Source organism: Enoplosus armatus, chromosome 17 (assembly GCF_043641665.1).
Source record: "Enoplosus armatus isolate fEnoArm2 chromosome 17, fEnoArm2.hap1, whole genome shotgun sequence".
Taxonomy (NCBI): domain Eukaryota; kingdom Metazoa; phylum Chordata; class Actinopteri; order Centrarchiformes; family Enoplosidae; genus Enoplosus; species Enoplosus armatus.
The window spans coordinates 13,851,589-13,871,779 of NC_092196.1; the positions used below are offsets into that span (position 1 = coordinate 13,851,589).

General features: G+C 39.2%; 2 protein-coding genes across 2 annotated transcripts; one reads left to right on the forward strand and one right to left on the reverse strand.

Moving 5' to 3' along the window:
• Positions 1 to 4,156: 4,156 nt before the first annotated feature.
• On the reverse strand, positions 4,157 to 7,552 carry tmed1a (transmembrane p24 trafficking protein 1a). Its single transcript, XM_070923718.1, has 4 exons — positions 7,328 to 7,552; positions 4,961 to 5,058; positions 4,534 to 4,720; positions 4,157 to 4,375 (listed from the first exon to the last, which is right to left on the reverse strand). Exons 1-4 carry the CDS (start codon positions 7,502 to 7,504, stop codon positions 4,157 to 4,159), a joined length of 681 nt encoding a protein of 226 aa, XP_070779819.1. The 5' UTR covers positions 7,505 to 7,552.
• A 3,013-nt stretch (positions 7,553 to 10,565) lies between these two features.
• tnfsf14 (TNF superfamily member 14) lies at positions 10,566 to 13,672 on the forward strand. The gene is made up of 4 exons (XM_070923775.1): positions 10,566 to 10,775; positions 12,163 to 12,196; positions 12,283 to 12,357; positions 12,552 to 13,672. Exons 1-4 carry the CDS (start codon positions 10,581 to 10,583, stop codon positions 12,932 to 12,934), a joined length of 687 nt encoding a protein of 228 aa, XP_070779876.1. The 5' UTR covers positions 10,566 to 10,580; the 3' UTR covers positions 12,935 to 13,672.
• The last annotated feature ends 6,519 nt before the right edge of the window (positions 13,673 to 20,191 follow it).

Below are 20,191 nucleotides of genomic sequence, written 5' to 3' on the forward strand. Positions count from 1 at the left end.
TTACTTCCTCTGACAAGATTCCCACCAGAAGCTCATTGAATAACTTATTAATTGTTACAGGCTGGCTTTCCTCTCCCCTCCCTCCACCTTTTTAGATTGGCCCAGACGCCCGAGTCTAGATCGCTATGTAATATACACACTTAACCTGTTGTTAATGTTTTACTGGGTTTTCATTTCCTAACTGATTTCATACTGAAAGAACAATAGCTTATTATCACTGTTGTTATTTTGGTGATGTCGATTACATTTCTTTTCCTTGTGTTATTTTATTTGAGTGACTTTGTCCTTTTTAATGACCATCATAAGTGTAGCTTTAAAAATGAAATCCTAATCGCAGAAAAAAAAAACAAAGCATAAAAAGACACAGGGCAGGGTTGCACGAGACTGAGTCATTTCAGCCCCCCCCCCCCCCCCCCCTTTCTGTGAATTTTCCTTCCACGCTGAAACAATGTCTGCCAGATTGACCATATTATCCAAGCACTTCGAACCATGCAGCCTTACAACCAGCCACTCATAACAGGGGTGTTGTAGTCCGTTACCAGAACACTATGCACAAAAACCCGGGAGAGGGAGAGAGGCAGAAGGCACTTTGTGGGATGCATTCTCTCTCTCTCTCTCACTAATTCTGAATTGTTAAAGCCTTGAATTTTAATCCCTTTAGTCTCAGTTGAACCCCAGTGAGACCTTCAGCCTTCAGACTTTGTTCATTCCTGGATTAGCTGAGTCGTATAGAGCAGAGCTCACAGTACAGTTTCCTCTCAGAGAGGATAAAACTGAAGCGGTGAGGTGTGTAGACGAGGACGTATCTGTGATTTAGAGTATAAAGATGGTATTAAGCATTTAGGAGTTGGCACATCTCTTTCTGGGCTTAGGTGTAAAGGACATTTATTACTGCTATCAGTTCTGCTTCCATGCATTAAAAATATCATTGTATATAGCTGGCCTATACTGGGGAGTTAGCACTTATATCTCATTTAAGCACAGGGTTGATGACAAACATGCTATTGATTATAATTGAAGCCCATCAAGTTAAAATGCAACTGTAGTTGTCATATTAAAGGAAGCACTAACACTGTCATTTCATAAATTATCCTTGGATGTAGGGGAAAAAGAGATTGGTCATCTCCTAATGCATTATTTATAACCTGGGCATTTGTCATTTCTTTTGATGTTTTTGGTTGCAATCGCATCAGCTCTGTACAACTCTGCTCCCCAGCTTCTCCTGGACTGTTATTTGGGGTACTGCTGCAGGGATTAGCTGTTTAAACGTGTTGTATGTTGGGAGGGCACTTGGGGCGGACATTTGATAAAGGATATCTTTTGATTGCTCTTTGAGGGTATTTGACCATTTCAAGTTTTTCATGTTTAGGCGTTTAGGGGGAAACCGTTCAAGCGGGGAGTGATATTGGGCTACTAGGATGTTTTCTGTTTTTGGTTTGATCAGTAGTGGTGGTGAGCAGGTGGTGGGATTTGTGGTTTATGAAGGCACACCCTGTCTAGAGAAGCTGTCTAAACGTTTCTCTGTTCTCACCACAGAGGATAGAAACTTAATTAGACAACCTGACATGACAAAGAAACTGTAAATTCAAAACTGTTCCAAACAACAGACCCTAGAGACAGAGTGTGCTTTTTCTTCCCTTGTATTTCTCTACAGGTCTGGCTTTCAGTGACAGTGCCAGTATGAAGCTTATAAAACAGCCCTGAATCTTTAGATTTAAACCCTTCACATTAGATCCTCCACAAACCCCTGGTACACAAACGTTAGTAGTTCGTGTGATAAAACTTCTTATTGGCCAAAGTTTGTTGAAATTCCCTTGTGCCTGTCACTTCAGCCTGCCCGTGAGAATCCCAGACTGTAATTGCCCTGTAGTACATTAGGTTGTGGCAATACTGCCTTTCTCCATAATGGATATACCCTGCTTCCTTCCTCTTTCCCTCCCCTGCCTGAATCTGGTGGAAAGGGTTGGAAACCAACCTGCAAAAATCTCTTTTCTTTTTGTTTTGCAAACCCTTGTCAAGTGCCTCTGTAGCAATTAATTGATTTGAATAAACAAAATGAACTTTTAGAATGGAGAGTAAATAAAGAGGTGTTGTGTACAATAAAGGGACTGGCTCTGGTGGTTGGTGTCTCCTTGTGTCCTGTGTGATCTACTTTCTCTTGTCTCCCTCTCTCTCAGATAATGTAGTGCTCTTCCTGGTGCTCCTCTCCTCACTTGCCTCCCTCTGTTTATCTAAACCAATGCAGACTGACATAAGCCTGCAAATGTTCCTATGGCAACCCTCTGCTGGCAGGCTGCCTGCTTTAGAGAGGCAATGGTCACTGTTCTTTACTGTCAGCACATGCATTTTCACCAAATGTAAAGTGATGAACAAATCAAACAATACCTTGTCATAGTAATAGTAGCCTTCTGTTGCTTTTGTTTATGAATCGACTTACACTGCCTATAAAAAGAATTCACCCCCTTGTAAGTCAATGTTTTTTGTCACAGCATTGAGTCAATGAATATTTAATGTGACTTTTTACACTAATCAACAGGGAAATACCCTTTTAATGTCACAATAAAACATATACTTTAATTCAATGTTGTAAGACAATAAAGCATGATGACTTCCATGGGGCTGGGAATATTTTTATAGGGTTTACCCTGAAAGTATAGAAAGCCCCTGTTCAGATGTTTCCAAACATCTTGTAAAACAATTCTTTTCAATTCAGCATTAATTAATAAATCCAGGTTGATGTTATTAATCATATCCTCCAATGTGAGTGGGGAGGATGATCCCTCTAAGCTAACGGAGATTGCCTCATTACAAATGCCCTCGCTGTTCCTGATGACTGGATCCTGTAGCATTACTTAAGTAAGTGCATGTCACAAGGTTAAGAGATTAATGTTGCTTGATTCTTCCTGAACAGGCGCCCAGCTCCCCGTCGAAACCAGTGGTGACCTTGACCAGCCTGAAGTGGACATGAAATGACTTCATGACAACAGCAGGACTACAGAAGAACTACATATCTTCAGTTCACTGTAAAAGAAACACTCCAACAATGCTTTAGAAGACCTACATAAGTAATCTGATGCTGTCAGTAAAACATAGAAGCTCATTAGTTATTGAGGCATCAAACTAAGTTATTTCCTCTGCAGTGAATGTTATCTAAAATAGTTCTGAGCACTAAATAGATATTTTAGTATTTCCACAGAGGGTCAGAACCATTTTTCTCATAGTGTGAAATCTAATTGAGCACATAAATCTAATGCTGATATTTTCTGTTTCAGAATTTATACACAATCTCCCAGAAGACTTCAATTATTTATTTGAACAAATAATTTGAGATGCAGTACGATTAATTATGATGCAGTGCCATGTCATAAAGACACTTCAACATGAGAATGTTTTTCATTAGTGTAGCATGTCTCTTTTCTGTGATGACAAAGAAAGAAATTGCTGTCAAGTGGTGCACCATGACCACTGAATATGTTTTACAGGCAGAAAATGTTGAGCAGGAAGTTTCAACATAGTGAGAAAATACGGTGGTAAAGATTGAAATGCACAACAGCTTTGGCCTACTGCATTATGTATGTCTTCACTTCGCAAGTGTAATTGCATGAAACAAATCATCCAGATAAAGGCATGGAAATTAATGTTTCAGCCAAAACTAACTTGTCATCTGCATGACTTCACTGTTTTTTGCATATTTAACCTCCAGATGGAGAAATGGATCAGGGAGATTGCTTTTATGACTGTGTGAATTCATGTCTTTATCACAGTAAAGATTTTAGATGTGGTTTTTTTTAACAGCCTAAGGCTTGTTTTGATAAAACATAGCCTAGAGTCATAAATGTTGGTGTGAAATTCAATAAAACATTCCAGTGACAACGGCTGTGTGTTTTCTAGCTCATGACATTGTTTATAAATAGCAGTGCTGTGTGTGTGTATTTATTTATATATGTATAGATGGTATGTGTCTCGGTGTGTGCAAGCACCTAAAAAAAGTTCCCAGTGCATGATGAATCAGTTTAATGAGAAGCATCCCTTGAAAATTCTCTTAAAGCTCACAAGGCACATGTCAGTTAATGGTTCTGGGTCAAACTTTCAAGTGTAAGCACATGCAGGTTCTACACTGTCTTGGCTGGAGGTTAATGAAACAGTTTGGTTGTGACTATGTGTGGACCCGCTTGGTGTCATCAAAGAGGCGTCGCAGGGAGTAGATTTGAGTGACAGCCACGGTGAGCATGACAAGCAGGTTGAGGCAGGACCAGAAGGACACCCGCCACAGGTTGTCCTCCAGTAGGTAGCGGTCCCTCGCCTCAAAGGCCCGTAGCCCAGTCTGGGCCTGACGGCTCCTCTCCAGGTGCCTGTACACAGAGTCCATCCTCGCCTGAAAGAGGAAGAAAAGAACAGCAGACAGGAGGAGATGAAAGTCAATACTGTGATGAGTAGACATCAAAAAGAATGACATCAGATAATTCTTAAGTGTTGTCTGAAGGGGAATCATAGCTGCAGCAGATGTAATGGCTCTTTGTTTTTCCCTCTCACCCTGATGTCCTCCAGTTTGTACTCCATCATGCTCTCTGGCGTGGCCACGTCTGCCCACTCATCTCGGTCTCCGCCTGCACTGCTCTGGCTATTAATAATTACCTCAAAGAACACCATCTTCTTTGAAAATTTACTGAAACTGTTGTCGAAGCACAACCGGTAGTCTCCTTCCTCTGTGGGGTCCACCCTACAGGAAAAAAATGCTCTCGACAATATCATGATCGAAACTCAATACCACAACAAAACTGTAGTGTAATCACTTTGTTTTTAGAAAATGTATACAGTACAGTGTAGTTCTATATAAAGAGAGAGGAAGTGCAGATCTGAAATCAAGTCCCTTTGGTTATTTGGGGAATTAACTCGTATCACAGGAATTGAACATCACATCAAAAGCAAGTAATTGTTGAAAAGCATTTCGGTGACCTACATGTGAATGCCATCAGATCTCCTAAAGTCAGAAACCAGCCGGTATCCGCTGGGTGAGATGAGGGCAAAGCCAACATCCAGACCTGACCCAGCTATCACCTGCAAAAGAAACAGAGGGAATGAGGTCAGAAATGCAGGATATCCAGATACCAGAATTAATTCACATTTCCACTGTTATGTTCACGTTTCCACTCCAGACATGCAGGCGGCTGTCTGAAATTCAAATTAAAGCCCTGATAGCACACTGAGCGACAACCTAGCTCACATATCATGCCACATTGATAATAATTGGACAGTTTGGGTATCTGCATAGGGAAATTCGCCACCCTCTACTCTCTTCTCTTTGCCCTCGAGTAAAAGAAGAGCTCAATGACATACATAGTTCAACAGTCCTGATAGGGATTCAGTGTAATATGTGAATAATTGAGTAACTTTTGCAAACTTCACATCATGGGATCATTTAAGTTTCAAACACATGCATGTAATGTAGGCCTACTAGAAAACATGATTCCTTTTCTCATTTCTGGATTTCACATTAGCCTATGTAGTTGTAGTTGATATGGGCTGAACACCCCTCCACAATGATTTTAATTAATAACTGTCTACTTTTTTACGGGGCCCACTAATATGTAGCATACTTATTTTATTTGATTCCTGATGAATCAGCAACACAAGGGGTCCGTTACATAACCTTCACTGGAATCTTCATACACTCACATGTTTCTGTAATTTCCATAGGGTCATGGCTCAAGATCCTGTTCTTGTTTAGGATGATTCATACCTATTTGTGAATGAAACATCCTAATTCACTCATCAAAACTGAAAAAAAAAACCTATACAAACATTGCTCAAAAAAGCATTGCAGGCCTAAAGCTCCCTGCCAGTGGCTTTACCCCCCTCTCCACATTGTGCAGTGCTCTTCCCTGTGTAGTGCTTCCAATGCTGTATTCAAAATGTATTTATAATAATGTATCAAACTGCAGGAAATACCTGGAATCCAACACCCATTGTACAACATGAAACTATACTAACTAGTTGTTGGTGAAACTGTGGACATAAATTTGACGTAGTGTGCATAGCCCTCTCCACTTTTTGAAGGCATTCTGTTATCAAGTTGTTAAGATAATGGAATCCATGTATGATTGTCAGCATTTCATAAATCCAGTAAACCTGATCCTTGAAACCTCCCCCCATACCCCCATCCAATGAGGCATCTAGATACACATTATATATTTAGAATACTTAAAGGGGACCTATCATGCTCTTTCAAAGAAAATAACCAACTTTCCTTCACAACCGTAAAAGAACTTTCTGTGAGACAAACTGAACAACCTCCAAAAACATGAAGGCACAAAATTAGAAAAAAACATTGGAAACATAGCATTCAGAGCTGACGGTTTTTGCTCACATGAATTACTTTTATAGACGTTTACCTCATTATTTGAAACTTTGGCAATGTTTAATATGAATACCCCATCATTGTCACATTTTATATGACAGAAAATAAGGAAAACCATAATAGGTTTGTTCACATCAAGCTTCAACCTCAGTACAATAATCTCTCCTCCTTTGATAAACTTCACAAATGACTCACAGTCTGTTTATGTATACCTGATCCTCTTGTATCCTCCTGTCTTTTTCTTGGCTGCAATAAAGAAAAGTTCCACAGTTTCACATTAAGTGAAGTGAAGGTTTGGGAAAAGGCAGCGGATATATGAATAAGACCTCCACATCCACGCTGCAGCCCTGGGAACATCACGTGTCAACTGTTCCATTGTCGATGGCTCTTCTCTGATTCCATGCTCAGAAAGCACTGAGATGTGTCACAGGGGGGCAGCCAAGACTGTGACTCACACAGGCTGCCAGTGGGTGCAGTACGATGACTATGGTGTGATAAAGCCACGCAAAGGTCATGGCCATAAAATAATTGAGGTCAATAACACATTGTAAGAGAACTTTTTTATTTGAAGCTTGCTATTTTTTGTGCTATGTTTGAAAAAGTTAAAAACTGAAATTAACTTTGAAATTAATTATGGTGGCTATTTTGGATGTATTTACAATGTCATGTAAAGGCATGTTTGTGCAGGATGCATGTTAAGTACTCTTGCAATGTGTTTTTGCAGTTTGTGTATCATTTTTAGTATTTCTACCTCTTTGCCCTATCTCAGGACAGGTGTCTTCAACAACAACAGAAATGTTTTTCTTATCTCTCTACATGCAAGACCAAAGTCCAAAGCCTTTCTTCACGTGTTTTTCAGTTAGACATTATCCACAAACTTGAATAAAGCTATCCAAAACATTAAATACAACATTACACAGCCGCTGTACCAGATAGACAAGAGAGAGATAGAGAGAAGTTTATATTTACCTGGTATTCAACTTCCATGCTGTCATTCTTTGCGGCGGTTTGGTAAAAACACTGCGTGGTGGCAGCAGGTAACAGAAATGTAAATGCCATATTTTGGTTTGGCCCCAAACCCAAAGTCAAACCTACAGTCAGAATTAAACATGCCAGCAAACACAGCTCTGGAGACACATTCATCATCCTCCCCCTGCAGTGCACAGTCCATTCATGCCACTTCCACCAACTTGGAGCAACTTTGTTCTATGTTTCACATCCAAAAGAAAGCGGTTTTGCTATATATCTAATTGCTTACTCTCATAATACGGTTGGAAAATAGCCTGACAGTAACTGATCCCTTGACTGAGTTGAGTCCAGCTGAATGAGTGGAGTCACCATCTGTGTCGACCAACAGCGCTCTGCAGTCTGGACTGCAGCTACATGCAAAACTGAGGAGTGACAAGGTGCAACATTAATGACGCACTAGCGTCCACTGTGGTGGCTGATGTGCAACTATACCATCAAAAACCCATGCATATACAAGAAAATGGATAGCTGTCCACTGTAGTCACTTGACTACGTGACAGACTTAAGCAATAACTGAAAAGGTAAACTCACTTGATCATCACTGACTTGATCATTTCTTAATGGTGAGTAACAGGAATACATTCTGCCTTACTGCACACTTTAAATCCCCATGAACCATGCATTAGTTTTGCATTACTAAAGCATGTATTATGTACCCTTATTATAAAGTGTTACCATAAACTCCTGATACTTTAATTCCTTATTCTGTAAAAGTGTGAGGTTCATGATGTAGTCTTCTATTAGGGTATGGTATGTTTACAACCACATTATCATATTGTTTTTAAAAGCAAATGACATGCAGATACAGATCATGCAACTATTAGCAAGTAGCTCATAAACATATACAACAAGATCAGAGAGATATTTGATTGTAGAGATTAACGTTATGTATTTTAGGGTGGTTGGTGTCAACCAACACTGCAATGAAATAATTAACTTGATACCTTGATTATGTACTCATTAGGGTATCAATACCCTCATTAAGTGATCAGATCAAATTAATATATCGACCTAATATTATGCAAGCTTTTAATACAATGTCTTTTTAAAGATCTCCACACTGTCAGGGAAATGTATCACGGCAGGAGATTTGGATCCACAGATAGATAGGTCTTCTGGAATGGATAATACTCATATGAGGACTAGAAAAGTATTACAGCATTTTATTAAAGAACTGCATCTAAACCCATTAGCTAGAGAGTTTGCTATTCTGCTGTCTAGAATAGATGATTTCTTGGTCTTTCAAAAATTGAAGATTGTCAATATGATAGTACAGTCATCTCTGATCATGCAATGGTTGTCATGGCATATGTTATCTTGTTTTTTAAACAAAAAGTGATCATTCAATAGCAGATCACTCAAAAGAGGTGTTTGGGGAAAATATCTGGATATGAAATCAATGCCTCAAAATCATCAAAAATTGTCTCTCATTAACTTGTCGCATCACATTATGAACCTGTTATCAAATCAGTGTTAAAATCAACACAATCAACCCTATTGTGCTTAACATGATAAAGGTATGGTGTAAATAAATACATGAATATAGGCAACACATGATCTTGTTTTAGTCCATTTTGGGGCAATGTTTCATTCAAACCGGGGAGATCTGATGTGGGCTTTCACTTGTGGGCAAAGAATGGGCCTGAATTTTGTGTTATTGTTATATAGAGATGATACATTCATAAGCTTTGAGGAAATCACAGCAAAGTATAACATTTCAAGGAAACCCTTTTCTTTAATACTTGCAAATACATAGCTTTATTTATTTTGCAAATGTTTGTTGGAAAAAATCTTGACAAAAAACTGCAGGGATAGAGGTTTAACATCATCAATGAATAATGGGCTCACATCTGGTCCTATGGAAACCTCAGAGCCTAATTTAAGATACAGCGATGATGGGAATCTTCTCATGAATTAAGTATTGGGTCATGTTCAAATACAAATGTAATGATATACCTTGCAAGGCATAACTTAACCTTATAAGGGTTGAAATGGCTCTGTTATTTATTGAGTTAATTTTTTATTTTTATTTTTGTTATGTTTTGTATATGTCAATGTTTTTTTTTAATCCAGTGAGCGAAGGGCTTTTGTTTTGTTTTGTTTTTTGCCACATTTTGATTTTATATGCTCTTCAAAAATATATGATGTAAAAAGGCATGCATACCTGTTGGGAAAATATCTTTGAAAGAAAATCTTATTTGTATGACATGTTGGAGTAGTATCAGTAACATGGATTAAAAGTACTGTGATACTTGGTTTATCTTTGCATGAAGAATCTACTAGACGGTCAGAAGTCCAGAACAGAGCAGCAGTCCTCCTCAGTGCACCAGCTTGCTGCATATCAGGTTTTAAATTTTATTTGGCCTTCCAGCCCCCTCACTGGTCCCTCTCTACAATCATGCAGTCATAACTTTACTATAGGTCACCCAAGTTTAGAGGATGGACCTTTTCCTGTCAACTACCTGTCAACTACAGAGTCTATGTGAGAAATTATATTAACAAAGGCCATACATTATTACATAACTAAAGTCTGCAGTATTTTGACATGTAAGCTCTCACATGTAAGCTTGGTCTTAACCTGCCGCTTCACCTCTCCCCACCCCGGCTGAGTCTGGTGGCTTCAGTATATTTGAGGCTTATGCCTCAAAACTCTGCTCTATCCCCTGCGACAAAGTTGCTGTCAGACTTTGAGACAAGACGCAGAGAGAGTGTATGTGAGAGAGAGGAAGTGTAAATGGAGATATTTCAACATTGCTGTTACAGTGAAGTAGGAGGGTGTGAAAGGGAGGTGAAAATGCATTATACTTGGTCTCCCACTTAGTGATTGTCGCCTTCTACCTTGAGGCTTCGTATCTGATCTGATTGTCAGGTTCTGCAGCTGCTTTGGAAAAATTAATTAAACTAGACAACTAAAGTTTCATTTTAATGTTTGCAGTTACTGCGTGCAAAAGGTGCTTTGGTGATACATCTTGAGATTTCTATGTTTGAGTCTGTTCTTTATCTGACTACTCGTGAGCCATCTCCACTTGAACCAACCACAAGTGAGCCCACCCATTTTGCTACTTTTCATACGTCTCTGTTTCTCAAGTCTCTGTTTGTCTCCGTGGCCCATTTGAAGCAACACCCTCCAACAACTTCTGGAGGACATTTCCACACTGAATCGTTTTTCAGGTACAGAGAGAGCATTGTAGGTATGGCTGAGGGTGGATATCCCTCTGTGTATGTGGTGGACAGCCATGCCACCCGGCCTCCAGTACCACCCAGGCTGAGCCAGGGAAGACGGCATGCCAAGACGGCTGAGACCCTGCTGTTCCTGCTGGTGAGCGTGGCCTTGTGTGGCATGGCCGTAGAAGCCTGCTTCATCTACCATCTCTACAAACCTGAATCTGTGAGTAACAACCCAATCTCTGAGTCTGCACCTGCCTACAATGCCTTTTTTCATCCTGTGGTTTCTTGAGAACTGAGAGTCACTTTGCTTCTTTTTTGTTTCATTAAATTTCCTTTTGAATCTCACTTTCGTCATGAGAGCTCATTCAGATTTAACATCTTATTCTCACTTTTAGTTTTCTTTTCTTATTTATCAACAGAATTCTATTACTTGAGATAGTTGTTTTCTGTCACTCTCAACCCAAAACTCTTGTGTTGTGTTTTTGTCAATGACATCTTTAATTTTCCTTTAAACACCAGTTGTAAGTATCCATAATAGGAATTCTTTTGGTTTTCTCAGCAACATGTAAAATTTTTTAAGCACTTAAGTCTTACGTATATATACTTTGATATTTTATGCACAAATACAACAACTTGAAGTGAATTGAATACATATTGATACTATTAAAAATAATAAAACTACAACAAAAATAAAACAACATCATGAAATATTATGGAGGCTTTGCCTTCATACTTGCACAACCAGAGTGGAAACTTCTACTGTCCAGGAATCAATTGTTGATCACTGATTTTCCCATAGTGACATGATGGAGTTATGGAGTAATTAAAAAAGAATGTCATTAGCATATTGGGAGACAAAAGCATGCCCAACACTTGTCTTTACACAATAGTTATGTGCGGGGATCTTGTTGAGTTTAGTGAAGTGAATGCATCCGAAAACCGTAAAGGACTGTTGTGACATCTAATGCTTTCATATGAATGATTGTTTGTCTCCAAAAACTGCTGACGGTGAAATAATTTCACTATTATGGGAAAGAGAGCGGAATAGAGATGGAGAAGTACATTAATGTCCGGCCCATTTACGGAGAACTCCATTGACGTCCCAGGGGGGCAGAAGCATGCAAACTTGATGTCCCATGATGTTGGATGGTCAGTGCTTTCACTGTATCGCTGTGACTCAGTTTCCTGTCCTCGTCTGATCCTCCGTGTGAGGGCAGCAGTCATGGGTTGGGTGGGGGGAGGGGGACATGGCTTTCTTGGTTTGACACTGTGAGGCAAACAGTTGTACATTCATATTGTACAAACAAGGTATGGCGGAGAAAAGGAAGTGGTCTATTTCCTGTACCATGATTGTGATCTACCTTGTGTTCTTTACCAGAAAGACAGACCTGTCCTACTTTGTTCTAACAGATAACGTTATAGAAAAACAGACAGGGGTCTTGCAGATTCTATGATGTGGAGAATTTTGAAAAAATATGCTTACATTAGCGAGATCGTAGTTTTTTACATCTTATTTTCACAACTTGGTCACATATCCACCAATGGTGATTGCATCAACAAATATACACATTCAACTGAGAGGTAAACCATTTTTATTTCCATTGCAGGCCGCCACAGGATTGTCCTCTAAGCTCATTGCAGGTATGTCTCAGTATTTTTTAATCAATTGATAAATATCCCCAGTTACTTAAACCACATCAAAGATATTATGTCTGGTTCTCACACAGGAGAAGATGTTACTTCTCTCACTAAAAGGCCTGGTCTTTCTGTTCTTCCTTCCAAACCGGTTGCACAACTGACAGGTAAGACCAGTGGTGATATCCCTTCCGTTACCATAGTGTTCAATTTAGGCAGAAAATAAATCACATTTATTGTTGTAGCTTTTACTAGTGAAATGAAGGCATAGTTGTCAATGTGCATCATGTGATTTGAGAATCTTTATAATTTATTCATCATTAAACCCTCTGACTTCACATTGTTGCTGTTTTTTCCCCAGATGGACTAGATGTAGTTCATGAAAAGGAAATCATGGCATGGAGCATGATTGCAGACCCTCTCCTCTATGAAATGGACTACAAAGACAGAAGTCTTGTCATTCAGCAGGAGGGTCATTACTATGTCTATTCCAAGGTTTCCTTCTTAGATGCCAAAGTATTTCACCACACTGTTAATAAGAACACTAAACGGTATGGCAAAAGTATTCCCCTCCTGGCATCCAGGAAATACTCACAGAGGTCCAGCAACATACAATCCAACAGTTACCTGGGTGGAGTGTTTCTCCTCCACAAAGATGATGCCCTCTTTGTGCAAGTGAGCAATGCATCAAAAATTGTGCGACACAAATCCTTTGAGAACATCTTTGGTGCATATATGATATAAATATCACATTGATATTTTACCATGAATCTGAACGTTTGTAGTAAGAGAAGCATAGAATCTTCTCGAGGATTAATGATTCTCTTTGCAATGAAAAACCAGGTCAGTAACCGGAAAGAGAGGCAGGTGTGAAAACCTCTTTGTGTATCGGAGCTTTATGAGGTCAAGTCTTATTGGGGTGTGAAACAATTTTAGAATTATGTTTGACAGTGTAACAAAGCTCATTTTCACATCATGTGCTTTTTTCTATGCTTACTTGTATACTTACTTAATCTTCTGAATGTTGTCAAAATGATTAATTAAAAAAACTTAGTATAGTATAGACGTATGTGTCATGTTCATGCTAAAATTGAAAACATACAAACTGTAACCCCACACATTTCTTTTCATTCATGCTGTGACTCACTTTGCACAGTATTTATTTATTCCTCCAGAGGTAGAATGAATGATACAACTGCTTTTTGATTCTGCTCTATTTATGTGCAATAATGTATACAAAATAATGAAATAAAGAAATCATCATTTAACAGTTTTGTTTGTTGGTTTTCGAAAGCCTTTCCTCAGGCCGTCATATCGTTTAAGTGAGCTCCGGCATGCACTTCCTGCTGCGTCAGGTGAGGCTGTGCCCAGGCCTTTGCTAAGTGGTCACAGTTGCAAAAAAAAAAAAAAAAACACCCACCCAGTCCAACCACATGGCACTATGGAGGGGGTATTGTTTTAATACCACAGTGACCCAGAACAATAAAATATGTCAACCATCTTCAACCAGAATGTGTTCATGCTGTAAAAACTTTTATGACAAATATATACATATATATATACAAAGACAATATGTGTATTCCACACATCATGTAATTCCACACATCATGTAATGCTATAGATGATCATTTTCAATTCATCACCATGGCGACAAGCACGCTGGCATGCATGCACAAACAGCAAACTTTTTCTTTCTCTTTGGTGTCTCTCATGCATTCACTGTTACGCTTTCCCTTTAGCTGTATCTGTTCGAAGAAGCTGCTCTTGAAAACACCCACGGTGTTGTATATTTGTAAACTGAAGAGGAAGTGGTGGTGGGGACCGCTGGGGGAGGGAGGGGTGTCAGCTGCAGATTGCCTGACTCACTTTCCAACCCCAGACCCGGAGAGCAATGGCGGGTGAAAATGTACTGTAGCAGGACTGTGTGTGCGTGTGTGTATATCGGTGGGTGTATATAGGTTAAGTGAACCTCAAATTAATTTTCCATCAGGCATGCACTACAAGTTTTGTTCAAATCTCTAAAACACTCTGAGTTGAGACTAATTACAGTTTGGGGTCTGGCTATATATAGTCTGAATGCATAAGTAAACATATTATCTGTCAAATCATGGGTGGCCTTGGCTCAGACGTTTTGTACATTCTCTCTCTATTTGTGCTTCTTGATGCATGTGTGAGTCATTATCTTCCAGCGCTGGCAGACCTGTAAAGTGTGAAACAGTAGTAGCAAAGGAGGTGAAGCTGTGTGGTTGGGATTCATGATGTTGGTTTTTCTCTAGTCATTACACTTTGGTCTAGACATGACTTACAGAGAATATATGTGGGATGAGAGTATTCATTATTATAGTACAAATTGTTCACACTTCCATATATGAAACCAACATTTTCCATTGATAAAGCAGGGTTGTCCTGTCAAGACACGCTGTTTACACGCTACTTTGGAAATCAACCACTACCTGTTTGTCACTTAGAAGCCTTTTTATCTACAATGACGCAACAGGTGATGCCTAGAGCGACATTTTTATGAAAAGCAAAACTGAAAGAGGTGGCCATGGTACGTAGCACACAGTCCACAGCTAAATGCTGTCCCCTTGTGTTGGTCTCTAGGTGAGGTAGAGTAGCAGTGGAGTGTTGACATTTTAATTATCTGTAAGCAGTGCATTCAGAGGGTCCAGAGTTCACTGAAAATATCTTTCACTTAGGAAATTCACACCTTTTGCTAACACATAGTAGCAAAACATACATTACATAGTAATGTCATTTTTAATCAAGGTATAAGGTCCAGTGGCTGGATTCATGATGCTGCTTTTCCCCCCAAACCATCTCACATGTCTTGTATTCTGGGCAATCATTCATTATCATCCTTCGTTGATTATTAACTGGCAGGTCCTGGTATGTTATTCAATGACTGCTCATCGAAAACATGTCTGACGACACGCAGTAACGTTTGGGTGGAAATGATGAAACAAGGTTTTCACAGAAGCTGCCACACATCTTTATGTGGATACACAACTCTTGCACATCGGGCAGTGGAAAGCAAGGGTAGGAACAAACCAACCCATGCAGATGTCTCTAATAAATGAGACAGAGTGGGTGTTAACTGGCTTTGTCTGTTATCTGCATTTGAATTCAACAGCTTAGACCTCTCCTCAGTGTAATCGAAAGCTGCGGTGGCAACAGCTAATAAGCGAGTGGTAAGAGATATGGGACACTGCAGCTGAGGTTTGGAAATGAAGACTTTTCAGATGAAACCACAGTAACTTGGAAAATATGTGTCTTGGCTGTGATGACTAATGACATGTTCCAATAACCTTTCATAATCTCTATTGTTGTGATGTATGTCAGTAGGTATAATATGGTGTAAGGGGCAGATTTTTTATTTTGCTTTGTCAGTCTGGAGGGGGTATTCTTCGACAGCATACGGAGGGAGTGCTCCACTATATCTTTCTATTAGTGACTCATTAACTTTTGACCTCTCACTTTCACTTCATACCCAGGGTCTTGAAAATGACTAAGGCACTAACTCATCATTGTAATTTCATTAGCTCTGTTTAGCTCCATATTGGGGTTTTTAAACACATCAAATGAAGAACAGTATGAAGAAAATATAATCTTTAATTATAACAATGTTTTTCATGGCAGCAGTTATGTTGATGTAGACAGATGTATGTATATACATACATACATACATACATATATGACACATGTTTAAAGGTTTTCCTGAACAAATCCAATGCTTTTTGAATGCATAATCACACTAATGTACACACATCATCAGCAGTGCAAGCAGTTGCATTAAAGACAACTGAAAATCATTGACAAAACCAAATATTTCTTTCGATATCTGTTAACACATGAAACTTTCCATAAACCACTATGAGTTGTGATTTCATGTGTCACAATGTGTGATACAAGTAGTGAAGGTTTGTAGTTCAAGTCATTTCACTTTTCATTTCAAATTTAGATTATGAAAATAAAATACTAATGTTCTGCATGCAATTGTGGTTCTTGTTTTTACATGATTAAGAAAAAATATGTGAAAAGACATTTTGGATCTTTTTCTTAAACCCCTGTAAAAACCCTTACAACTAAGTTGTCCAATTTGTCCAATTTTAGCTACATATTATTGCAATAATTGATAAAGAAAACACTGTACATACATTCCAGTAACTCAGTATAATAGCATATGTATGCCACACAATGACACACATTGTCACACAGTGACATACATTCATTGGTTATTCGCTGGCCTGTCCATGGAATTTTGTTTGAGACAGTATAGACCTGTATACTGTATATATTTTAAGCCTAAACAATAAATAAATACAACATAAATATATAATTCATATAGTTCAAAACATATCAAGAAATAAATCAGAAAGTAGCAAATAGGAGCTGTGCAAATAACACAGTTCTGCCACTTTAGAATAATACATTCCTGTTCACTTCTACACATTTTAAATGTAAGAAATAAATAAGAAAGAAAATTTAAACAATCAAGTAAGATTGGTTCACTCTGAATACCTGCTTCACTGACTAAAAATGTGCTCCGTGATCACAGCTATTTGAGAAGCAACGAGTCCAACAGTCCAACTTTGCTTTTCTAATCTATGCAATATAAAAGGGAAAATCCCCCCAAACCCACAGTATACTTAAAGTACTTCTAAAGTACTATACAGCTGAGTTTTAAAGTGTGAATTTGAAGTCTTCCCTTGAGCACAACTTCAGAGAAACTGGTTTGTAGTGATGATGTCAACCTAAGACCAATCCTGAGCTGCGCTACAATATATTTACTGGCCAAAATAATTGAATCAATGCAAATTCTGTTTTAGGGTGGATTTTTCTTTTTAGTACACCAGAAATTAACTGGGTGAGGTTTTTACTGAGCCTGTGGGTAAGAGACAGTCTTCAATGTTGAATCTGGCCCTGTCATCCGCTCTCTGTGACTCAGTCACCTCTCTGATGGCAGGAAGTCAGTTAAGTGATCTGGTGATCCAAAGGCAAAGACAGAGGTCTGTTTGGCAACAGGGAAACAATAAGTTCACTCTACCATCTTTGCATCTTAGCAGGTTTGCTGCAGAGGGGGTCCCAGAGCTGGACAGGTGCCCTGGAACAGGCCAAGGGTTACAGATATGTATAACATCAGAGCTGCATCTAAGGCTTGAGCATGAAGATGATATCCAGGTGGGTAAGAGATTCAGCTTCTTCAATGTCAGTGGTTGGCAGGTTGATGGCGACCACCAGGGTGTCTCCAGCAGACAGCTCCTCTACCTTGCCGAGGAGGCCTGTGCTGCATGTGTTTGTGTTAATCCGGCCCTGCAGGAGAACATTGTTGTTCCTATTCAGACTGACCGTGTGGTCCGATCCCTTTGTTTCTTTACATGAAGGCGGTGTCTTCAGTGTCACCTGAAGATTTAGGAAGTAATATCCATCATTCATTATGGTCAGAACTTCTCCTTTTTCTGAGACCAGGTTTTTACTTGGATTCTTTGCTACCCATTTAATTGTCCTGTTGGCTGTGGGTGACAGAAAAGATGCTATTAGCTGCAGATATGTATAACATTTTTACAGCCTTTGTTGTACATTCTGAGAAAGGAAATACTTAAAATAGCAGAGCTTTACCTTCGGTAGCTTTAAAGGTGAGCATTTTGCCTTTGCCCAAGAGAAGACCTTGCTCAGAGAGGGACTGTTGAAAGAAAAAATAACATTAAATGTGGTGAACTTTATGGCTCCCACAGTGACACACAGTCCGGCCTCATTGATGTTATATTTGTTTTTTAAACGTGGCGATGAGACTAGTTCCTCCATCTTAAAAGTGAGAACAGAATAGATCATGAACTATCTTCAGAAGGAAAATGAAGAGACAACAGTTTAGTTTAGTGGCATTTCCCCGAATGTGGCAATGACGTCACTGTGCTTCCTCCAAGACGTGATGAGAGCGGTTAGACTGTCTGACATAACTAACTCAGAAAAAAAGTAATTTGAGATCTGCCTGGTCTGCAAGATTTGTGTGTATGGAATATTGGGATTGTAAAAACATCTAAAAAACGAATAACAATAGCATGACATCTTAATCAACAACAACATGCGTGTTCATATTGTGAGAATAAATAACACAACACAGTGAGGTCAACAGGAGAAGCACAAACTCTGAAGGTGTGGTTATCTTACCGAAGGTGTGGGGATTTGCATTGTGAGCTCTGGTGCTACAGCACTACTGTTCTGAGACTGGAGAAGGAAACAGAAGCACAAAATATGCTCATAATAAATGTTACGAAAGGGTTTTGAAGGCCGTTCAAGGTCTCTAAATTGCATTGCCAAATTAAAATTTCAAAAGCAAAGCATTGTCTATCAAAAGCATTCTCCTGTAGAATATCTAACTAAACACTAAGAGTAAACATATTTGCTTATTAGTCAACCATATTGCTATATTTATTCCTGTAGATAATACCAGCTATGCTCCATTATGATTGTATCTTTTGTGTTGCTTTGTATTATCTCTGAGGTATGGATTGATCCAAAACAAACATTTCTATCTGAACATTTTGCAAAACTTTCACTGTTTGGGAGTCATGGCCGGGGTCTGTGTAACCAGCTGCAGACCACAGACATGGGTGTCTTTCTCACCAGCTTTGCTACTACCAAAACCACAAAAAAAGAACAGATCCACTGCACAGGTGTTTGAACATACCAGCACTGAGATTCAGCCTATACTCAAGTCAATTAATTCAAATGTGACAGGGCTATGGTAAAACTGTTTACAGTTTATAATTAAAGTTCGTATCTCCATGAGATACTGTAGCATTCTGTAAATTCAATCTGAGGATATTTTAAGAGGTCTCACCAGGCCATGATGTCTAGCTGTGAAGAAGAGGGTGATGAACACAGCCTGGATAATAGAAAGGATGGTGGTCCACAACAGGAGGACATAGATGAGGGAAGGCTGGGTAGGCTGTGGCATCGTAAGTCCGACGGCAGAGCTCAGAGCAGCTGGAGCCTGGGGAGCGAAGGAAGACAGATGTTAAGAGCTGATGACTGTACAGGTCCTGAGTTTCCTCTGTTGTGCACCAAAGCAGTGTGTGGGTTCGCTTCCTGAGCTCAGTATGTGCATGTGATGATGACGTTTTGATGTCTGACTGTGTTCTGCTGTGCCCTGAGTATATATAGAACAAAGAGGAATCCAGATGGTACTTTCCCCTGTATATTACTGAAGGCAAACGCAGCAGGCCCAGATTGTATCTGCATCTTGGGGCTGGCCCTGTTCTCCTACTCACACAAAAAAGGAGGAACAAGACTCACTACCAGGGAGAGAAGGAAGGAGTGCAGACATATTGATTCCAAAATGAATCATTCAGTTCCTTATTTATGATGAGAGTGTTCGGGTGGTGGTGGTGTATGTATATCATCCTCTTTTTGTTTTTTGCTAGCATTGAGAAGAATCTAATTTATTAATTCAGCATTGAATTATTTGAACTTTCAACACGGAAGGCTAGATTTTGGCAGCATTTTTCTCTGTACAAATGTTTCCATTAATATATTTGGGTAAAAGGCTAATAAGACCAGAAACTACAGAGATATAATGAGTACAGAGTATAAGAAACATTTGAGAATCCCAGGAGGAAATTACACATACTACAAATATTATTTTGTAATTCTACGTTGGCTACACCATTATACTTTTATTCAATCAACATGTGGTTAGATTATGTATGTATTTAGATTAAATCAAACAATCAACACATAATTATCTCAGCTCTCATCTGAAAAAGCAAGATAGAGGCCCAATGCATCAAACAAAATGTCACAGTCAAATGAGTGGTGGCACTCACAAAATGTCATATGTTGTTTACTCTTTGCACTTTGTGAAAATTCCCACCTGCATCTAAAATTCTGGTTGAGGTCAGTCAATGTGGTTTCACTTTCTGTGTTTGTACTTTGCCTGGGGAAAGTTTCATGGCAGCAAAACAGGATGGGCTTTGGTTCAGGTATGTGTCATCAGACCGA

Bases quoted from the DNA above. Each gene is read 5' to 3' on its own strand.
- tmed1a (XM_070923718.1), bottom strand. From the start codon at position 7,504: ATGATGAATGTGTCTCCAGAGCTGTGTTTGCTGGCATGTTTAATTCTG. The intron at 5,059-7,327 runs GTAAATATAAAC...TTTCTTTTGCAG, and splicing joins GCATGGAAGTTGAATACCAG to GTGATAGCTGGGTCAGGTCT. The intron at 4,721-4,960 runs GTAGGTCACCGA...TTTTTCCTGTAG, and splicing joins AGATCTGATGGCATTCACAT to GGTGGACCCCACAGAGGAAG.
- tnfsf14 (XM_070923775.1), top strand. From the start codon at position 10,581: ATGGCTGAGGGTGGATATCCCTCTGTGTATGTGGTGGACAGCCATGCC. The intron at 10,776-12,162 runs GTGAGTAACAAC...TTTCCATTGCAG, and splicing joins ATCTCTACAAACCTGAATCT to GCCGCCACAGGATTGTCCTC. The intron at 12,197-12,282 runs GTATGTCTCAGT...GTTCTCACACAG, and splicing joins GTCCTCTAAGCTCATTGCAG to GAGAAGATGTTACTTCTCTC.